This window comes from Anser anser, assembly GCF_964211835.1.
Source record: "Anser anser genome assembly, chromosome: 4".
Taxonomy (NCBI): Eukaryota; Metazoa; Chordata; class Aves; order Anseriformes; family Anatidae; genus Anser; species Anser anser.
The window spans coordinates 16,362,404-16,381,831 of record NC_139724.1 but is presented as its reverse complement, the minus strand read 5'-3'; the positions used below and the strand labels follow the sequence as shown (position 1 = coordinate 16,381,831).

At 48.5% G+C, this 19,428-nt stretch overlaps 3 protein-coding genes across 16 annotated transcripts in view; 2 read left to right on the top strand and 1 right to left on the bottom strand.

Annotated features, from left to right (window-relative positions):
- Positions 1 to 3,911: 3,911 nt before the first annotated feature.
- On the top strand, positions 3,912 to 6,575 carry LOC310899191 (16 kDa beta-galactoside-binding lectin). The gene is made up of 4 exons (XM_083835339.1): positions 3,912 to 4,056; positions 5,467 to 5,546; positions 5,707 to 5,878; positions 6,368 to 6,575. The coding sequence occupies exons 1-4, from the start codon at positions 4,048 to 4,050 to the stop codon at positions 6,509 to 6,511; spliced, it is 405 nt and encodes a 134-aa protein (XP_083691465.1). The 5' UTR covers positions 3,912 to 4,047; the 3' UTR covers positions 6,512 to 6,575.
- A 146-nt stretch (positions 6,576 to 6,721) lies between these two features.
- Positions 6,722 to 17,401, top strand: LOC310899189 (uncharacterized protein). Of its 3 annotated transcripts, none has more exons than XM_083835335.1 (5): positions 6,722 to 8,341; positions 9,757 to 9,825; positions 13,201 to 13,229; positions 13,480 to 13,651; positions 17,263 to 17,401. In XM_083835335.1, the coding sequence occupies exons 1-3, from the start codon at positions 7,937 to 7,939 to the stop codon at positions 13,225 to 13,227; spliced, it is 501 nt and encodes a 166-aa protein (XP_083691461.1). In that variant the 5' UTR covers positions 6,722 to 7,936; the 3' UTR covers positions 13,228 to 13,229; positions 13,480 to 13,651; positions 17,263 to 17,401. The 3 variants fall into 3 exon arrangements, with proteins under 3 accessions (XP_083691461.1, XP_083691463.1, XP_083691462.1); XM_083835337.1 differs by having other exon boundaries at positions 13,480 to 13,750; XM_083835336.1 differs by lacking the exon at positions 17,263 to 17,401 and adding an exon at positions 17,019 to 17,147 and having other exon boundaries at positions 13,480 to 13,750.
- The window catches only part of SHROOM3 (shroom family member 3), a 150,878-nt gene continuing 147,908 nt past the window's right edge, over positions 16,459 to 19,428 (bottom strand). For all 12 annotated transcript variants that reach the window (XM_083835248.1, XM_083835249.1, XM_083835250.1 and 9 more), the window contains 2 exons: positions 18,060 to 18,332; positions 16,459 to 17,451 (listed from right to left, as the gene is read on the bottom strand). In XM_083835248.1, coding sequence (XP_083691374.1) covers positions 17,092 to 17,451; positions 18,060 to 18,332 — 633 coding nt within the window. In that variant the 3' untranslated portion in view covers positions 16,459 to 17,091. The remainder of the gene's footprint in view (positions 17,452 to 18,059; positions 18,333 to 19,428) is intronic.

Below are 19,428 nucleotides of genomic sequence, written 5' to 3'. Positions count from 1 at the left end.
CTTATAATTGACTTTCTAATTAACTTAGAATAGAGGTGCTTCCTTTTTAATAGAGGGGAAGCTGAAATCAGGAAATGCTCTGGGATAAAAATGTAGTGGCATGTGGCCATGCAACCCCAGCTAGCATCCCGAGTGGCCTGGGCCTTCAGACCCTCTTCCTGGCACAAATCCCCCTCTGAAATGGTGCCTGGGGAGGCTCGGTACCCACAGGAGCTGGGAGGGTCTCCCAGCCTCCTGCCAGACTGGGCTGTGGCTCCCAAGTCATGCCTGGTCTTCTCCAGAGCAGCCTCAAGGATTTTCCTTGTGGGGTGTGGGGAGGGCTCCATTTCCTTTCTGGTCTCCAGGCCAGCCCCGAAGCTTTCCCTGTGGATAGCACAGAGCTGGGGACACCATGGTGGTTCCAGGGTTGTAGCCAGCCGTGTAAGGGGTCTTTGGTGCAAAGGGTCCAGAGAAACTGCATTAAAACTCTTCGGGGTTTAGGAGTACTTAACAGGCAAAAAGGTACAAACTTCTGAGAGGAGATCCAAACTAACTTGCCAAAGGAAAAACAGGAAGAATCAGACCAACAGCAGTAGCAGAGGATTAAGTGGAAGTGCCAAATAGCCTTAAATAGGTAACAGCCTTGTAGAAACATTTTCCATTCTAGCAAAATTATTTAGGTTGCAAGAGAAACCAGGGGTTGTTGCTGAGGCCAGGATCCCATCCAGACACTGACACAGATCTTCGCTAAGGAAAGCACAAGAGGAAGGAGCTGTCTGTACTCAGTGAACTGGGCCACGGAGCAACATAGGCTTTGGCTCACTAGAAAAGCGAGGAGTGCTTCTTGTTTCTCCGGTCTAATCCTTGCCCTAGTGAAAACGTACTGGGGAGGTTTCTTGTCCTTCCCTGGCCAGCAGAAGTGACCCTAGTGTGAGTGTTTCTGCTGCTCGGAGCAGCTTTCCCTGTGTTGGCTCTGCAGGCCCTGCCGGCGAGCAGAACTGCTCCTCCTGGTACATACTGAGCCCTGGGAAAAGTGGGGGTCCCTTCCCTGCTCTGGGCCAGGCACCCCTCTACGTGCTGCCTGGGCCATGAGGCAGCAGGTTCTGAATGACGAGAATGGCCACGGCATCCGTAAGAGAGCCAGCAGCAGAGGTGTGTGCTCAGCCCTCCCCAGATCAGAGCTCTCCTGTAGCATGTCATTTCTAGTGACAGGAGTCATTACCAGAGATAAGGCTTGCCAAGGGCTAGGGTGTACCTTCTCCTGCAGAAGATTAAAAAGAGCAATAATCAGCACATTACATCTGCTTGGCATTTATATTTTTAAAAGCAAATCTGCGGCATTTCTGGGGACTGTTAGGAGAAAATCAGACTGGCTGATTGCCTTCCTCCAGTCTGCGCAAATTGAGAGAAAAGCTATGGGTTTGGGCTGGGGACCTGGTGCTGGGCAGGGCCTCCTGCCCTCAAGAGTGAGCCCTCAGAGCCAGGTGCTGCGAGGGCACCCTTAACTAACCCCTGGGGAAAATTCCCCTTGGCATCACCCTCAGGAAGAGCAAGATAAGACTCTCCCTGCCTCTGCCAGAGCTGCCTGGCAGGTGCACCACCTCCTGGAAAGCACGCCAGGCTGCAGGCCCTGAGAGTTACTGCTTGTGCTGGGAGCCAGACAGAAGGAGCACCGGCCCTCCTCCGCACCCCCGCTCCTGTCCTTCATGGGATGAGGCTGGGCAGCGTGGCCTTGCTTTGTAGCCTCTCCCCCTCTACAAACTCCCTGGAAGGGAAGGAGACACACTGGGGAAGTTTCTCCCACTTTTTCCTGCTGGAGGCTGCAAAAGGGAAGACGTCCCTTCTTTTGCCTCCCCACTGTTGCCTTTTTGCTTGGAATAAAGGAGGGCGGTTTGGCATCTTGGCACTGCTGTCTGAGACTAAACACTGCTGATTTTACGGGACCTAAGACCAGGAACGCTGTAAATCAGGGGCAAGACCAGAGGGTTTGCTGCTAATGCAGCCTGGCTGCCAGTGCGGAGCACTCAAGGAAAACAAACAGTGTGGTCTCCTGTGTGTTACTAGACAGATAGCTCCCTGTCTGAACGAAAGGGTGGGAGGAGGAGATATCAGGCGAAAAAAGCAGCTCACGAGAAATGTGCATTGTGGAAGGGGAGTTGGGGTGCACAACACTATGGCACTGTGTGCCCCCAGCACTACAACCCAACTTGACAGCAGATCTGCCTCCAGAAAAAACACTGCAGCACTGAAAGGAGGAGAAATCTCCAGGGGTTTTGCAGAGCTGAATGGAAAACAAACACAAAAACCCAACCGACCAAACAGAATTTGCTCAACCCTTCACACGTGGCAGCAAACAGGGGAACAACTGCAACTAAAGCCTCCAACACGTGATCCCCATTAACATCGTGCCAGAGACTGGGGCAAACTTAAGGTGGAATTTCTTGGGGTTTCTCCACGCTGCCCATGCTGGGGGCTGCTCCTGGTGGCATTCACTATGGGCACAGGGTCTGCTCCTGCAGCTGACTCCTGGCTTCAGCGTGGCCCTCGTGTACACGTGTTATGGCCAGGGAGTGAGCTGGAGGCCAGAGGACGTGTGGGATTTTCCCACCAGTACTTTTAGTCAGCATTTTGCCTTCTTTCATATACCCCAGTCACAGGGCTCCAATTCAGACCTGTGACTTTCTAGTTCAAATGCAGCTCAGCTTTGATTCGCCCGGAAGCATATGGGATGCAGAAATGCCTCGGGAATGTTCAGAAACGGGTGTTGGGGGGAGCTGGGGTGAAGGATGGTGTCAGGAGTCAGGATGCTGTTCGTGTAACAGCGAGCACGGTCTGCTGAAGTGTCAGCAGCCTCCTGCATGGCAGCATGTCTCCTTCTGCTACCTAGCCATAAATTCCTGCACTCGGTGTCATAAACTGCCCCACACAGCCCACCCTAATGTTATCTGCAGATTTGTATCTCACAGGCCAGTCAAGGCTTAACCAACAAGTAACGCGCTGCATTTACACAGCAGCTCTGACCCAAGTTGTACAAGTGGAGCTGTGAAGCTGCAAGTCATTAGTGTCCCTTCATGCACGAGGGAAACTGAGGCACGGAGGCCTGAGGACCCTGCTAAGGCTAATCCAAAGCTACACGCGGCACCCAGCTGACCTGGCCACGCAGACACACATAGCACCACCGCTGCTCCCACCTTCCCCTCCCTGCTCTGCAAAGCCCCTCGGGGCAGGGACAGTGTGCTTGTAAGGGATGCAGCAAAGGTGAACAGCAGGAGTTAGGGACCAGCTGGGAAAACAGCCTCCTTCCTCGCTGCTTGCAGTCAACCCTGCCCAACTTCTCTGTCCGCCAAAAAAGCATTTCTCTTTTCCCTTTGGAGTCTGAGACTGGAATCAATCCAGCGAGATCACGCTACTTTTTAAAAGCTGCAGCCTGAATTCTCACATCTAGTAGTGCCTCACACCAACAGCCTTAACTTTCAGGCACTTTTTAAGCGCTGGCACTGAACTCCACAAACTATTGGGTTTTATTGTACTGTAAGCAGTAATGTTTCATACCCTGGGGCTCCCGATAGCCCAGTCTCCTTGCAAGGACGAGGCCAGGCTGAGAGGGTGAGCACACACATATTCTGAGAGGCAGTCGCTTTGCAGCAGTAACATGAGGACTCCAACCCTGATTTTAGGCAGGGATCACTTAACAAAAAGCAGCCACCTCGCTGCAGGCACAGAGCCACACTCGGGCTGTGAGCCAACATACACTGCATAGCAGCTAGAAGAGCTTACAGAAAGGATTTCTAGGATCACGCAGAAGCAAACAATCGCTAGCTTTAAAAAAATCACACACATCCTGCCCACAAAGAACAATATCAATAGAGATCTCCCGCTGCCCACTTTAAATGGCTGGGAAAGCTCCAGCTCCCAAACAGCTGCAACTGATCCCCTTCTTCGCCCCCCCTCCATCATGTGATGGTCCTGCCCGAGTGATTTAAGCTGCTGGAGCCGAGTGCTGAGTCACGCTGGGCTGTGGAGCAGGGGCTCGGGGGCGTCCTGCCTGGTGGGGCTGGGATCTGCAGCATGGAGCAAGTGAGTGCCCTCTTCAAGCCGGACTGGTGTGCCAAGCAGGACTAGGGTTTGCCTGCCTGCCTGCGGGTTTTGGGCTTGGTGCCAAAGGTAGGAGAGGAAAAGGATTAGCTGAGAGGAAATGCTCAACTGATATGTGGCTGTGGGAGGAACAGTTAGGGTTGACCAGACGTTTTTCTTTTCCCCCCCTCTTCTCTAGCATGTTATCTAAGTGGGAAAGCTGTTTTAATGCATGTTTGTATCTTTGAGTGCTCTAAAGTTTTGTGACCAGTTTGAATGCCCTTTTTCCCTTAAGCTCCTTATTTTCCTTCTGGAAAAACGCATTTTGGATACAGGATGGGGCTAACAGTATAGCAGCAGCAGCGGAAAGCAGGATGGCAGTGTGTGCTGACTGTGCCCTGAGCTCCCTTTTCCTCCAAAGGTCTGTCCCCTGCTCCACAGGGAGGCTGTGTGCCTGTAGGGCTCTAGAAGCAGAGCCAGAAGGCAGTGTTAGTGCCCCAGCAATAAGCAGCTTAGCGGCTGCAGGGATCTGACCTCAGCAGGGACTAAGCAGGGAGCAGACATGAGGCTGAGCACCGCTTGGGCTGGGTGGCCATCTGAGGGGGCTCTGGGTGCTGGAGCAGTAGCCCTAGTGGGCAATGGGACCAGCCTGAAGTTAGTCTCCCTGCTTTATCTGCCACGTGGCTAAGTGCAGCTCAGCATTACTGCACCTGGGCCTGGAAGCACAGGCACCAAAGCATGGCTTGAGTTATGCCTAACCTCACCAAACAGCTCCTTCCCCTTTGCTGAGGGAGGCTGGGGGATGTTAAGCCCTCCTTGGGAGGTGTGAGGCTTGGGGACTGAATAATCTGGCTCTGAGGATAGGAACAAGCCCTTGTCTGCCCCATGAGAGCTTCCCTGGGGCTGTTCTGCTTTAGTGGGCTGCAGCCAGAAGTGGCTCCACTGCCCCCTCTCTTTCTGCATGCAGCTCTAAGACAAGTGCGCAACTTTTTTTTTTGGTAGCCCCTGTAGGCTGGAGACATGCCTAGGGAGGGGGAAGGATGTAATGTTATAAAAGCTGCGTAACTGCCATTAAACCTGTGCTAGTGCCTGCTGCTGACTTGAAGGCGCAAGCTTGCTTGTGAGGATGTCTTTTGTAGCAGTTGATAAAACAGCTGCTAAATCACCCCCCTGACCTTGCTGCAGTGGGGTGAGCACCTCACTGTCAGCTTGTGGTGCTCAGAGGGGTGGTGGACGCGCCAGGTGGCTGTGAGCCTGGATTCCCTGGTGAAGGTGGCTGGGCTGACTCAATCCCTGCCCTAGCACTAAACTGCAAATGCCCTTGGGTCTGCCAGACCTGGTTTGTGCCTTGGCCCAGGCAGCGCTGGAAGGCTTGCTTTATGACAGACTAACTCCTGTGGTTTGGCCCCACAGGGACTGGTTGTTACTCAGCTGGATGTCGAGCCTGGAGAGTGCATCAAGGTCAAAGGGAAGATCCTGTCTGATGCCAAAGGGTGAGTGAGGAGACAGCAGATGGCTTGATGTGGCACTGCAGGGGGGTTGCAGTCCAGGAGACTCCTACCCTTGCCAGGGGGTAATGGAGCTCCTGCTGGGTTCAGCTTGCTGGCGCAGGGTGGCTGGAGCATCCCCTTGGCACTGCCTCTGTCTCCCCAGGTTTGCTGTGAACGTGGGGAAGGACAGCGGCACCCTCATGCTGCACTTCAACCCTCGCTTCGACTGCCACGGGGACGTCAACACTGTTGTGTGCAACTCGAAGGAGGATGGCACGTGGGGTGAGGAGGACAGGAAGGCTGACTTCCCCTTCCAGCATGGTGACAAGGTTGAGGTGAGACCCCAGGGGGTGTGGAAGGCCCTGGCACAGGGCACTGATGGGCTCAGGGCTCTTAATGCTGCCAGGTTCCCCCAGTGGTGGAGAAGGGGCAGGAGTCGAAAGGGAATTAGGCAGCAGGGGAAGAGTCTTGCTGCTGAAGCTGACCAACTGGACCTGCCCTAAGTCAATGCCCAACAGCTTGGCTATGTGAAGTGCCCCACTCTGGCCCTGTTTGCAAGGTGCATGAGCAAGGGTGATTAAAACACTGACCTGTGGTTCAGACTGGGCCTATCTTATTCCTTTGCAGAAGCTTAGAACTGACCTCAGGCAGAGCAAACCACCTTCTTCTCCACAGCCCTGCTGGGCAGGGAGGGGGCTGAGCTGGTGGGCATGGCCTTGACCGCCAGTGACCACCTCAACTGTCCTGCACCCAGCCTGGAAGGAGTGGGGAGCCTGGCTTGTGACCAGTGATGCATTAGCCTTCCTTTTTGTGGTTCTCTACAGATCTGTATCTCCTTCGATACAACAGAGGTAAAGGTGAAGCTGCCTGAAGTGGAGTTCGAGTTTCCCAATCGGCTGGGCATGGAGAAAATTCAATACCTGGCTGTGGAGGGTGACTTTAAAGTCAAAGCCATTAAGTTTAGCTAACTGCTATAGCTTGTCTTGTTTTTTTTCCCCCTGCATAGTGAAATAAACCCAAACTTGACATGGCTGCTTTCTCTGCTGTTTCCTGCTCTAATTTGCTTGCTCCTGTGTGTGCTACAGGGGTGGACGGAGGGAAAGGTTATGTATCCACTTACGTGCTTATTTACAGTGCCTTGCAGCTGGTACAGGGCTGGACCACATGGCTGGCAAAGCATGACCTACTGTGACTCAAGCTACCTTAGCAGTAGATGTTCCCTTAACCCTGTTTGCTGCAGTAAGTGGTCTCTGTTTGGTTCCCAAACTCTGGGGCTAGTCCCAGCCAGGCTGCTGTGACAGGGAAGCTCAAACAAGTATCAGGCATGTCTTGTGCCACCTCTGCCCCATCCTCCTCCCCAGGGACAGGGCAGTGGAGGGGGGTATGGGGCATGGCTTGTGCTCTTACAGAAAGCTTGGCTCTCCACAAGCATGCTCAGTGGCTGGGCATGTTGCAGGCTGGCACCGGTGTACCTGAGCAGCAGAGAAGAGCAGGCAAGTCAGGCTAAATACACATGGGGAAAAGACACAGAGTGAAAGGTGAGACCTGACAGAAAGCTTAGGAGCAGGTCTTGGGAGAGCATCCAGGCTACTTGTGCTGCTTCACAAACTGCAGCCTCTATGCTGTAGGAGACCAGCTCCATGTTACCCCATGAGGCTGTGGGCTCAGCCATGTGACAGGGATGGGTAACAAGGCACGTACCAACTAGAGCTGTTGGATCCCGAGTGCACCAAATACAAGTAGTTGCAGTTAGGCACCTAAAAATAAGCTTAGCGAATTGTCTCTTCTGCTTAAAACTTCTTTGCCCTGCTCATGCAATGCCTTGGAGTGTCTGCTACACCCATTCCCGAGCTGCCTGCTAGCCATGCCAAAACAGGGACTGAGTTGGGACTGCTGCAGCGTTTGAGGACCTGATGAAAGGTAATGGAGCCCTGCCTGCTGAGTGGAGTGGGAGCCTGGGCAGGCTGCTTGTCTGTGGGGCCAGCCCTGTGGCTGTCACAGCTGTGACAGTCCTGACCTCAACTGTGCTGGTGCAAGGTGCTACCTTAGCCAAATGCTGCTGAAGTGGAATTTGACTCCTGTTGGCTAATCTCTGACAGCAGGGCTGCCATGGACCAGGGCTGTAGTTGCTTTGAACAGCTGAGCAGCCAGGCCAGCTGCTGGGGTAGGGGAGTAATCCTCTGTGGAGTATTTCAGACATTTGAATACTTCTTATGGGGAGGCTGACAGGCTGCAGTCCTGCTGCCCTTGTGCCAGCACATGTGCTGTGTGGCAGTAACACTGTCCTGACCTGTACTGCAGCAGCTGCTGTAGAGTTGAGGAATCTGTGAGGTGACTTGATCTGGGGGCAGCTTACGGACACCCTTTTCTCTCTGCTGTTCGGCAGCCCTGCTATGGAGGCCTTCTTGGAGCTCTGCCAGAAGGGCATGGGTTACAGCTGTGTCTTGCCACTCACCTTGTGGGCACAAATACGGAGATGGGGCTATGTTGGTTTCAGCATCCTGGCCTGCATAAGAAGCAGTGTGGCCAGCAGGTCTAGGGAAGTGATTGTGCCCCTGTACTCGGCTCTGGTGAGGCCGCACCTCGAGTACTGTGTTCAGTTTTGGGCCCCTCGCTACAGGAAGGACATGGAGGTGCTCGAGCGAGTCCAGAGAAGGGCGACCAAGCTGGTGAGGGGTCTGGAGAACAAGTCTTACAAGGAGCGGCTGAGGGAGCTGGGCTTGTTCAGCCTGGAGAAGAGGAGGCTCAGGGGCAACCTTATCACTCTCTATAGGTACCTTAAAGGAGGCTGTAAAGAGGTGGGGGTTGGTCTGTTCTCCTACGTGCCTGGTGACAGGACGAGGGGGAATGGGCGAAAGTTGCGACAGGGGAGTTTTAGGTTGGATGTTAGGAAGTACTTCTTTACCGAAAGGGTTATTAAGCATTGGAATAGGCTGCCCAGGGAGGTGGTGGAGTCACCATCCCTGGAGGTCTTTAAAAGACGTTTAGATGTAGAGCTTAGCGATATGGTTTAGTGGAGTACTTAGTGTTAGGTCGGAGGTTGGACTCGATGATCTTGAGGTCTCTTCCAACCTAGAAATCTGTGATACTGTGATACCTCCAGAGCTGATGCAGCTAATGATGGTGATGGACTTGTGGAGTGCAAATGAACTGGAGGCTTTCTGGGTGCTTGTCTCTCCAGGGGGGTACGTGGGTATGGGGAATGCCAGAGGGCTCAGAGGCTCAGCAAAATTTTCCACTGTGCATGTGCTGGGAAGGGGTTGCTGTAACCCATCTCCTGTGTGGGGGAAAAAGGTGGGGATGGCATGTGCATCCCTGCATTGCAGGAGCCTGGCTATGCTGCAGGACTACCTCATCTGAACTGGACATAGGCACAGATAATGGTGCTTGTAACTCCTGTCCTGTGTATACTGCATTACGTAGAATCACAGAAAGGCTCATGCTTTGCCTTGTCAAGTAAGTCTTGAGGGCTTTTTTTTGAAGGCTATTGAAACTTTGTGGTAGGAGGGGAGAAGATGGCTTTTGGCTTGTTCCCCTCTCTCCCTGTTTTAATGTCTGAAGGTACACTAAATTATAAGGCGTTCTAGTTACTAGAAAGGAGTAGAAAGCCCTTATGTTGCAGAGGAATGTGGAGCTTGCTTCAGGTGCCTGTGCCACCTATGTGGATTAGATGAAGTATGTGTCTGTCAGCACTGACGGGAGAAAAGTTGATCTCATTTTTGCATGCTAAGCTGGTAGTCCTGACTCCTAGGTAGGCTAGTCACACGTGGTCCTGACCACTATGCTCAGAGCACAAACAGTGCCTTCATGGTGACTGCCCCCCACCCCCCCTTGTACTTTCCACAACAGTTAATTAGGCTTATCCTGCTTCCTAACACTGGCAGCTACCACTAAGGAGACCTCAAAATGGGAGAAAGGGGAGGAAGGAAGCATGCCTTTGCCAGCACTTCCTGCCTCTTGAGTCTTGTTCTCCCATGTCCCAGACTTATGAATACTCCTGTTTCTGTAAGTGACACTGTTAAACAGGCAGAGTAAACGTGAAATGCTCTAGCTGGCTCCTGGAGTGATGATAAGACTTCTCTGTTAGACAGATCAGGAAAGCAAGAATGCTAATGCCCTGCTGCAGGCAGAGGGTCACAGAAAATGTAAAAGCAGAGCTTGTTCCCTGCCAAGTATGTCCTCCTTGAAACGCATGGTGACCTTTGCTTTTCAGTATCCTTGGGAGGAACCTGAGCTCTGCTTGCTGTGGGTGGACCACAAAAGCAGACAGCACGGCCTAAAGGTATGGGTTTTCTCTTTCTATTTAAATCCTGTCACATCTGTAGAGAGTCTTTCAGTCCAGTAACACTTCCCAGAAAGAATCAAGATCCTACAGGTTGCCCGATCACTGAGACCAGGAGAGGGAGGAAAACAGCACTGATCCCTGTTAACAGGGGGTTGTGTGTACTGAATCCTCTAAGTTTGCTACACCCAAGTCAGCCTTGATTCTTGGTTATTCACCAGGAACCAAAGCTGCAGCACTTTCTTGCCTTACAGCATCATGGGGAGGCATAAGGGGACCTTGAAGACCCTGGAAAGCAGCTGTAAGGCTACAATATGACCACAAACTGTGTTGTATATTATCAACTCACAGTTAGGAAAAGGAGAATAAATGCACAACTGCAGAAGAGGTTAGTAGGGACAAAGTAAAGGTGACAGAGGAATTAAAATCTTATGCAGGACCTGAAAGAGTAGTAATAGGCCAGACAGACCAGCAGCTTTGTCTTCTCAAAAATAACTTCTCCTTGAGCAGTTCACATTAACTTCACTTGACAGAAATAGGCCATCTGAGTGACTGTAGCTACACAAGTATGCATATACCACTCTACAACACAGCCTCAAAAGACAGTTGCAGGACACTGCACCCAGAAACAGGGAATAGTGTAAGTATGAGCAGTGTCTGAAGGAGAAAGCTGTGGAAGCCAATGGGCAATCAAAGTTATGGTGGGGAAGGGGGAGACAGTTGGGTCACCTCCCTCTTAAATCACATATTCACAGGCAAAAAAGATGCAAGAGTATTTCTTTCAAACAACATACTTATAAGAAGGGAATTAGCATGTGTTGTACAAAAGGGTGACCTCCGGTCAGCTTTTTCCAAGAGCACTGGGCGTGCTGACAGCCATGTTCTTTCTTTGTCTGCTCACCTTCTGCTCCCTTGATCTTGGTCTCACTCTTTACAAAGCAATGGGCAATTCTGTCACCCACTCACTTTCCAGAATCTGTCCTCAAACTGTAAGCTGCATTACCTGATAACTGCCCCTACTTTCTGGGACTGTGCACTGGAAACTTCTACTACACACCTCCCCTTGTAGCACAATGGTAGCCTAAGCACAAAGCTGGCTGCAGCTGTGGGACACTAGGCCCTCAGGGTCAGGTGGGTACAGACCATGGGAAGCTGCCTGGTGAAAGGAGCTAAGGGATAAGACAAACATCCGGCTACCACCACTGTGCCTGCACACCATGCTGAGAAAAACCCCAGACAAGCACCATCATGTCTCCCCACTCTGCATCCCTCCCTCTGAGGAAACCCTCATGGAAACCTAACCCCCAGCACACTCGCAGTGGGTGCAAGCAGAGAAATCCAGGCTGCAAAGCCTTCCTATGTAGAGAAAAAATGTATAAAAAATTATATATACTCACCCTTCTTCAGGAGGCTCCCAGCAGCATGCTGTATGTGGGCTCCTGACTGACCATCCTGAGCCTAGCTGTCCCTCGCTGGCCCTGATTACTCACAGGTTCTAATGGTTAAAACACAGTTGGGGGGGGGGGCAAGCCCTGCTAACATTTTTTGGAGATTTTGGTGCTGGGGGGTGGGCACATGGTTGTCTGTGGCATTGCCCTGCTGTGCGCTACTCCCTCCAGTGAGGCAGTGGCAGATGTGAGGCAGCTGGGGAGGCCCTGCCCAGCCCCATCGTGAGGTAAAATGGCGCCCACCTGGCCCCCCTGAGGTAAAATGGCGCCTGCCCACCACCTCCTCTGGCTCAGTGCCTCACCGTACAAAACTGGCTTGCACGACAAACTGATATTTGCAGAAAAGCCATTTTCTCTTTTGAAATCTTCCACGATGGCTTTTCTTTCTCAAATCCTATGCTTTTTAAATTTTTTAAATCGTGGTCTTATTTTAGCTCAACCAAATAGCTACGCTGTGGTGACTTATTAGAAATCTTGGGCAACCCTGACAGAAATACACAGTCTCAAGTTGTGAATCACAAAGGAAGAAAAAAGCTGTCTGGCTCACATTTACCAACTTTTCATTATGGGGTACAGGAAACACATCCTTATTCCTAACCCCCAGAAAAACAGAGAAGATGTGCTGACAGCAGTCAGCCATTCTCCACAAATGGCTCCAGCTCCCAACCCTACAAGGGGACAAGAAAAAGTGGATTTTTTGTTACGATTTTAGTGCTAATAGACAATGTGTTTTATGAAAGCTGGACCTGCAGCTGAGGAGGCTGTGCTACTGTATGCACATAAGCTGTATGCATGTAAGCATCTGGCAAAAGCCCCAGGCTACTTGTTTTTGCCACCCTGAATCCAGACTATTTCTATAATTTGTATTGCAGAGTGACAGTGGGGTTTGGCCAAATGGGGCGGAAAGGACCAACTCCTAGTCAAAGACCACTCTGGACACATACACATCTTCAGTCACCTAACACAAACAATGTTCAGTAACTTATTGCCAGAAAAGCCCTGTAATTTACAACAAACATACAACACTGAATTTATGTGCCTTGTGGGCTGCAGGGACAAGTGAAAGTCCTGTAGGAACACAGCCTAACCATAAAGCCATGCCACGGTCAACAAAAATCCCCTCTAGAGGGGACATAAAGGAAAAAACAACTCTTAGGTGAATCAAGCCCAGCCAAACCTGGGGAGCAGGTCCCTAGATATGCCCCTAGTCTGCTCACACCGATTTGAAGCATTGGCTCCCTGATGAAAAGCTGTTTCCCGTTTTGCAAACAATGAGTCACTGCCCGTGTTAATATTCAGGATTTGTGTGGAGTGTCTCTGAAATGCCATCCAGGTTTATTTGCATGCTCCTCTTCTTGACCAGTCTAAATGTGTGTGCCAGAAGCTGATGGATGGATCAGTCCTGATGCATGGACTGTTTCGGTGCTCTGCCTTTGATGGATTTTGTAGGTAACCTTCACAAAAGATCTTGTGTATGAACTTACAACTTAACAGTCGCTAGTGTCTAAGCACCGCTTGCTAGATTTAGTCTTGAGGAAAGCATCTGACATGAATTCTTTGTGACCATCAATGGCCCAAGGGCTCAGTTAAAAAAAAAAAAAAAAAGGGCAAATTGAAAATTCGGATGACTAGATTTTCACAGCGCGTTACATCATGTGGAACAGCACAGCCAAGCAGACTGCAGGGGTAGCATGTTGCTGAAAGCATGTGAGGACATACTGAAAGGTAGGCTAAAGAGACTTGCTTCAATGTCCTGCACTGCACAGACAGCATTGCAATGTGAGTGTATGCCTCCATCTTTTTCCTTTTCCCTGTGCTGGGTCTGGGTGCAATGACAGCAATGCAGTTTGATTGCTTTCAAAGGCCAGGAAAATTGCTGTGGGCCAACATTGACTTATACCTGCTTTTTTTTTTTTTTTCCTGACAGGTCCCTCAGAAATTGGCTGGAAATTGAAGGTAACAATTTAAGGAATGCTGACTCAGGAAAAATGTTGCCCCCCTCTCTTTTCTGTGACTTTTCTGATTGTCCTCAAAGGCAAAGCCAGTTACTGCTGGGTAAACTGGAAGTTTCCCCTGCAACTGAGATGTTTACTGAGAGTGAGAATGTAGTGAAGGCAGATCGCACAGTAACATCCCTTTTATACAACTAGCTTTTACCTTGAACTGACCATCTATATCAAAAGAGCTACTGCTTTGTCCTTACTAGGATTTGCCTCAAGCTAGAGAAGCAAGACTGCACGCTTCACTCCATGCCAGGCACCAATTGCAGCCAGTTGAACAGCCCAGGTAGCTGTTGCAGGATCCTTTGACTGTCGATAGTCTGAAGAGAAAGAAAGAGACTTCTACAGAGACCAATTTGGAGAAGGCACCTGACCCAGGTATTCTGAACTGAATTTGGGAAGAATCTCTTCCACCTTCATCTGCAGAGGCTGGCAAACTCACGCAGCAGCACCACCGTCCCCACAGCAGGGTAGAAGGTGGAGTATTCCATTTCAGTACCCCAAATTGATGTTTCATTTATAAAAATAGTGCTCCTTTTTAACTAAAATGCCCACCTGCTGAGAACCACTGTCTGTTGCAAGATGTGTTTTGAATAATTTGCTTTGAACATGCTATAATGCTCAGCCTGTGCTGCAGCTGAAAGGGGAAATACCCCAGATCTGAGATAAGTGAGACACTGCATTTCAGGGAAGGGCTAGCAATGAAAATCACACTCTGTATCTAGCTTGCAGGTTTTTGTCACTGCAGCCACATAGTTACGGGTTCAGATGTGGAAATCTCACATAGCTAGACCCTAAATTCAGATTTGTTTCAGTAAGCATATAAGGACTAGACGATAACTGTAAAGTTCTACCCATGGTATTCCTGTCCCATGAAATTATGCCATCATTCTGTGAAATGAGTTTCCATTATGCTCCAGTTTTAAGAACACAAGAGAAAAACAAAGTAGGATAAGGAGCAATGAATAGGTCTCCCTTTTTTGCTAAAGGCACTGAGAAATAAATCTACTAGGAAATAAATCTACTGGCTTGTCCAATGATTGGTTACCTTCAAATACATGTCAAGATGTGCTTCTGCCAAACTCAGCAAATCCTGCAGTTTGAGGAGCATTTTTTGAAAAAAGTTGTGCAAAGGCTGTTTCCCTAATGATAAAGAAATATAGGCTTTAATTCATTTTTCACCTGAAGATCTCAGCTATTATAAAAACATAAATTACTATCACTTGCCTCATTAACTCATGCTTGTGTGTACAGTGGGAGCACACATTGGACTTTCTTAGCAGGAATCCCCAAACTTGGCGGACTGCAGAGCCATGCCAAACATCTGAATTTCTTGCAAACCACCATGAACCCTTAACCTCAAAATTTTTAGCTGGAAACCCTACAAAAGAAACAGTTTTACACACTACTTAGTAAAGCCTTATATACCACCACCGCAAGGCTGGCCGACTGCCCACCACTTGGAAACACTTGACTTGCAGCGTAATGCCAGCACACTGAGTGAAAATTGGTGTCGCTGCCTGCAGTACACGTGGGCGAGGGTGGCTGGACTTTGCAGCCCACGCAGCCCAGCGTGCTGCCTCTGAAATGGGTGCTGGTTTCTGCTGCACACAGGCAGACCCTGCTTAGCTGGGAGGCTCTTCCTAGCCTGAGGGTAGACTGCAGGGCTTTCTTTCTCAGGAAACAGTAAGTGGAAAAGGCAATGTTGGCCAGTTCCAAATGATTCACAAAAGCCTGCCAATCTGCCAAGTTTTTTTGATTGGTTTCGGTATGTGTAAGATGAAAAGGTGGCTTAAAAAAATCTAAATGAGCACAACTTCCAAATAACTAAAAGAACTGTGAAAGGTTTTTCTTTGTTTGTTTGTTTGTTTTTAGAATAAATTAAATGTTTTGATTGGCTGGAAACAGCTCCCCCTAGGTTTCCTGAAAACATCCTAAACAAAGAATTATTCTTGAGTTACCTCCAAAATACTTTTTCTTCCAATTTTTTGATCCAGCTATTAAGGCATAAAAATGAGTTCTCCTGCTTAGGGTTCTCATGAAATGCTGTATAAACCTGAACAGCATTTCAAGCTCAATAGTAGTGAATAAAATGTTTGCTGTCACGTCATTTGCTGCTTCAAAAAGCATTAAAACATCAAGTAGGTTTTATTTTGGGTATTGGAGAATTGATGCTTGATATGACAAAAGGGCGCTGGTATTTTTTTTCAGCCTGCCAAGCTGCCTGTGGAAGAGCTACGTTAGCTATTCAAAAAAACAAGTGGGGATTTAAAACTAGCACTGAAAGCAATAACTGTTGTAATATTCAGTCATGTGCAGGGCATGAAATTCAAAATGAATGATCTTAAAAACCACATGACTAAAATCTCTGCTCTGGTCCTGGTGGCAAGATAGTATGTAATGAACAATGCAACCCCCTGGAGAAAGGTTGAAACTTGAATTGTTTCCACAGCTGGAAATCTCTGCAAGGTTAGAAGAGAGATGACCCAAGTCTGGCTCATCAATTGCAATGGTGATCTGTTCAGGCAGCTCCTAGCCATTTCGTTTAAATGGCAATGCAGCTCAGTAGAGAGGACAGCAATGTCCCAGATAGAAAAAGGGAGTTTGCCCCAATCTGCTTTGCTGTGTGCAAACTGGCAACAATCATCTAGCACTTGGTAAATTGATACAGCAAAGTTCAGTTGGGCACATTTAGTTATTCCAGGTTGGACTGACTAGGAAATATAGTCCTTATGATAGGATTTCAAGTTAATGCCTCTTCTGGCTTGTAAATCAATTTCTGATGAAGTAGGTTCAGTATCTCAAATGAGATACTACTCTATGAAAAAAGTCCTACTGCACATCATCCCTTCACAAAAACAGGCCTATAAATAATGTCATTAGAGATCCCTTTCTCATCTCACAGAAATGCAAACAGGCTGCAACAGTAACACAGATCATGAGTTTGATTATTTAAAACAAAGACAGACTCCTCCCAAACCTCCACAGTGAGTAAAGAGCAAGATTCATTACTTCATGCTAACCTGGACTCCTGTGATGCAAGTTTTCTTAAAAGCATGTTTAAACTCTAGAATCATTGGATCAAAAGATCCTGAAGAGGAAAGATTGTATTTTCCTGGTCAAAATGTCTTTCATAAGGACACTTACTGGTATATTCAGCATGTGTTAAAACAGGTTGAAGCTTCTTCTTGTAGCCCTTTATTATATTAAAAAACAACAACAACAAAACCACGAAGAGATGTTCCAGGCTAATGCATGACTATCTTTGGGGTTCCCTCTTTTTGTTAATGTTTTCACAAAATACAAAATTAAATGTCTTTTCTACATACAGAACAAAGTAGAATCAAGTAACTGATTAGAGTATGTACAAAAACTTACACGTTGTCTTGTTCTTTAAAAAATATAAATATCATTAATGTTCAGTAGAATGGGCTGGTTTTATTTTTAAGGCTTCATTCTTTTAGATCCTTCATTATTTAATGAGGTGCCAGGTAGGCAGGAAAGGGAGGAAAGAAAGCAGGTGATGTTTTTTATTAAAGGTAACATGTTTATTTCTCATGAGAATTCCTCTTCTCTGGCAGGAGGAGATATAGTTTAGGAGGAGATACAGTTTAGTTCCCTCCAGACTGATTTAAGTTTCCAGGAAGCAGTGGTGGAAGGAAAGGAAAATAAAACCTTTATTATTGCTATTTTTTCCTTCATTGAAATCCTGTTTTAAACCTGTCTCTGTTCATTGTCACTGTAGAGAACCATCTCCAAAGTACTTGGATTAAATAGACTCAAGCAGAAAGACTTTGCCCAGGACCACATGGGAAAGGTTAGAGTGAGGATGAGACCACTGGAAGCGTTTTACCACCGACCCCGGTGGAGGTAGCAAGTGCTGCAGCTAGGGCAGCTGCTGCTGTTGCATCCCTGGGTGTGAAGTCTGTGGGGAGGCTTTCCATCAGGCACTTGAGCTGTTCCTGACCCAGTTTGATTTTATCGTCTAGCTCTCGCTGCTCTATGAGGAGTGCGGACTTCATCTTTACAAAGTGCTGGTAGTCCTGGAGCTGCTCCTCAGAGAGGTAGTTGCCCAGGATCTCCAAGACCACCCGTTCTCGACGGTCAAGGTTTTCCTTCAGTTCCCGGGCGTCTTCGTGCTGGCCAGCCAGCAGTTTCCTCTTCTCGTTCAGAGAACTCTGCACATACCAGAGAGAGCGCTTCAGTATCAGCAGCACCAAACTCATTTATCTCCCCTCTCCTTCCCCCCAGTACTGTGTTTGCCCCCTTTAGGGGAGGAACGACGGCTGCTAAGCTCCGGGACACAGAGTCAGGAGCCTCTGGAAGGAGGATGGATGAATGGGAATCCCGCTGAACAGGACTGCAACTGCTCTAGTCAGCGTGGGGCAGAAAGGACCCCAAGAACGTCAATAAAACTCGCTCAAAAGCAGCAACTACCAGGAAAACCTGGCTTCGTCTTTTACAGCCACCCAAAGAATGTTAAAATGTGGCTGCAACTGAGGTAAAAGGCAGTGGGTTGTTCCACAACACAAACCACTACACAGTCCCTCCTCCACACAGACATGCTGTGCCAAACACAGCCACTGTTTCGAGGTAAAAGCCATAGGATCTGACATACTTGTACAAACTGGGATCAAGATTCCTGGGGACAGAACCGTGTTTGCTACTGCTTACACAAAATCAGTGAGGCACCTGCCTCCCTGTGAGCCTTTGGAGGTCCTAGCTTATACAAGCAGGTTCTTGTGACTGAGAAAGACCAAGACGCTGCAGTTGTGCAGATACGTACCCGCTCTTCACTGTTGGCATTTTCCCCTAAGCTACTCAGAACATTCTCAACCCGGGCCAGGCGTCCTGAGAGGGAGAGCAGGAGGTTCACCACCTTATCTAAATCGCCAATGAACATCTTGTATTTGTCAAACTCGTTTGGTTTGCATAGCTCGCTGATCAACAGCTCCACCTCCTCTCCAAGAGCATTATTCATCTTAATGTCTGCAAGCAGGCCTTCCTTGGCTTCCTTCAGGATTTCCAGTTTGTGGGTCAAGCTCCCGATGAGCTCAGCCTGTCAGAAGGGAAACACATTGCCACATCAGTTATTATCATGATCACACTGCTCATACGGATGACGACAACAAGAGGATATGGCTACAGTCCCTGAGGAGCAGGGTCAAGTCAGCAACGACTGACAAAGGAAACATAAAGAAGACAATAAGCAGGGAACAGAGAAAACTCTGAAATTCCACATTTAGCTGATAATCTGAATCTGATAACCTGATCAGATTACACGAAGATATATTTGTTCCATCATCAATGAACATCTTCAAAAAGAACATCCAATTTGGTTTGCCATATTCTGAGACCCAGATGCATATATCTGAAAGAGGATAACCGTATGCACCTTCCTTCAAAAGGTTCTGTTAAGAGAAGAGTTACAACCATATCTCCTGCATCTTCCCAGCTCTCCGCCCCAGCCTGTGATTCCTTGTTGTGATGTTACATTTTGCATGACCCAGAACTGTATCTAACAACTGGCAGAAAAATTATTTTAAGCCATATTTTAGTGACATGACAGCAGACTGAGCTGGCACTTGGTAGTTACAAAGCTCAGCAGGAAAGAAGGAATTGCCATGTATTTCCCCCTCTTATGGCACCCTGAAAGTACTGACTGCTCCTTACTATGCTGCCTCAGTGTTGAGGTGTAAGCCTCAAGTTCAGCTGTGGCCGATGAGATATCACCAATACTTCCTGGCTGTGCAGACGCTGCCTCATGTGGAGATGCACCAGGCAAGCATTTATACCAAAGATGCTCTAATTTTCTTAGTGACTGATCAAAGACATGGAGACCACACACTCATTGTGCGACAATGCTGGCAACTGTTTCGCTGACAAAGGAGGCCCCCAGGGTTCAGTTACTCCAGAACCACCACTGCTGCACATGTGCTGGAGATCCTAATTTCTGTTAGGATTTAGGGGAAAGACATATACATGCAAAAGCAAAAGTCAGTGGCCTGGGGTTTGCAATTTTTGCTTCCATTCTGTCAGAAGTGAGAGCATAGAGAGTAGAAATAGCTCTTGATACAAGGGTTGGGCTATGTTCAGTCTCTTTTATGTACTCTTCTATGTTCAGTCTCAGTTTATGCACTGATGAGGCACCATTA

Excerpts from the sequence above, each read along its gene's own strand:
- LOC310899189 (XM_083835335.1), top strand. The coding sequence starts at position 7,937 with ATGGAGGCCTTCTTGGAGCTCTGCCAGAAGGGCATGGGTTACAGCTGT. Across the intron at positions 8,342-9,756 it reads TTAAAGGAGGCTGTAAAGAG|TATCCTTGGGAGGAACCTGA; the intron begins GTGGGGGTTGGT and ends TTTGCTTTTCAG. Across the intron at positions 9,826-13,200 it reads GCAGACAGCACGGCCTAAAG|GTCCCTCAGAAATTGGCTGG; the intron begins GTATGGGTTTTC and ends TTTTCCTGACAG.
- LOC310899191 (XM_083835339.1), top strand. Across the intron at positions 5,547-5,706 it reads ATCCTGTCTGATGCCAAAGG|GTTTGCTGTGAACGTGGGGA; the intron begins GTGAGTGAGGAG and ends CTGTCTCCCCAG. Across the intron at positions 5,879-6,367 it reads AGCATGGTGACAAGGTTGAG|ATCTGTATCTCCTTCGATAC; the intron begins GTGAGACCCCAG and ends GGTTCTCTACAG.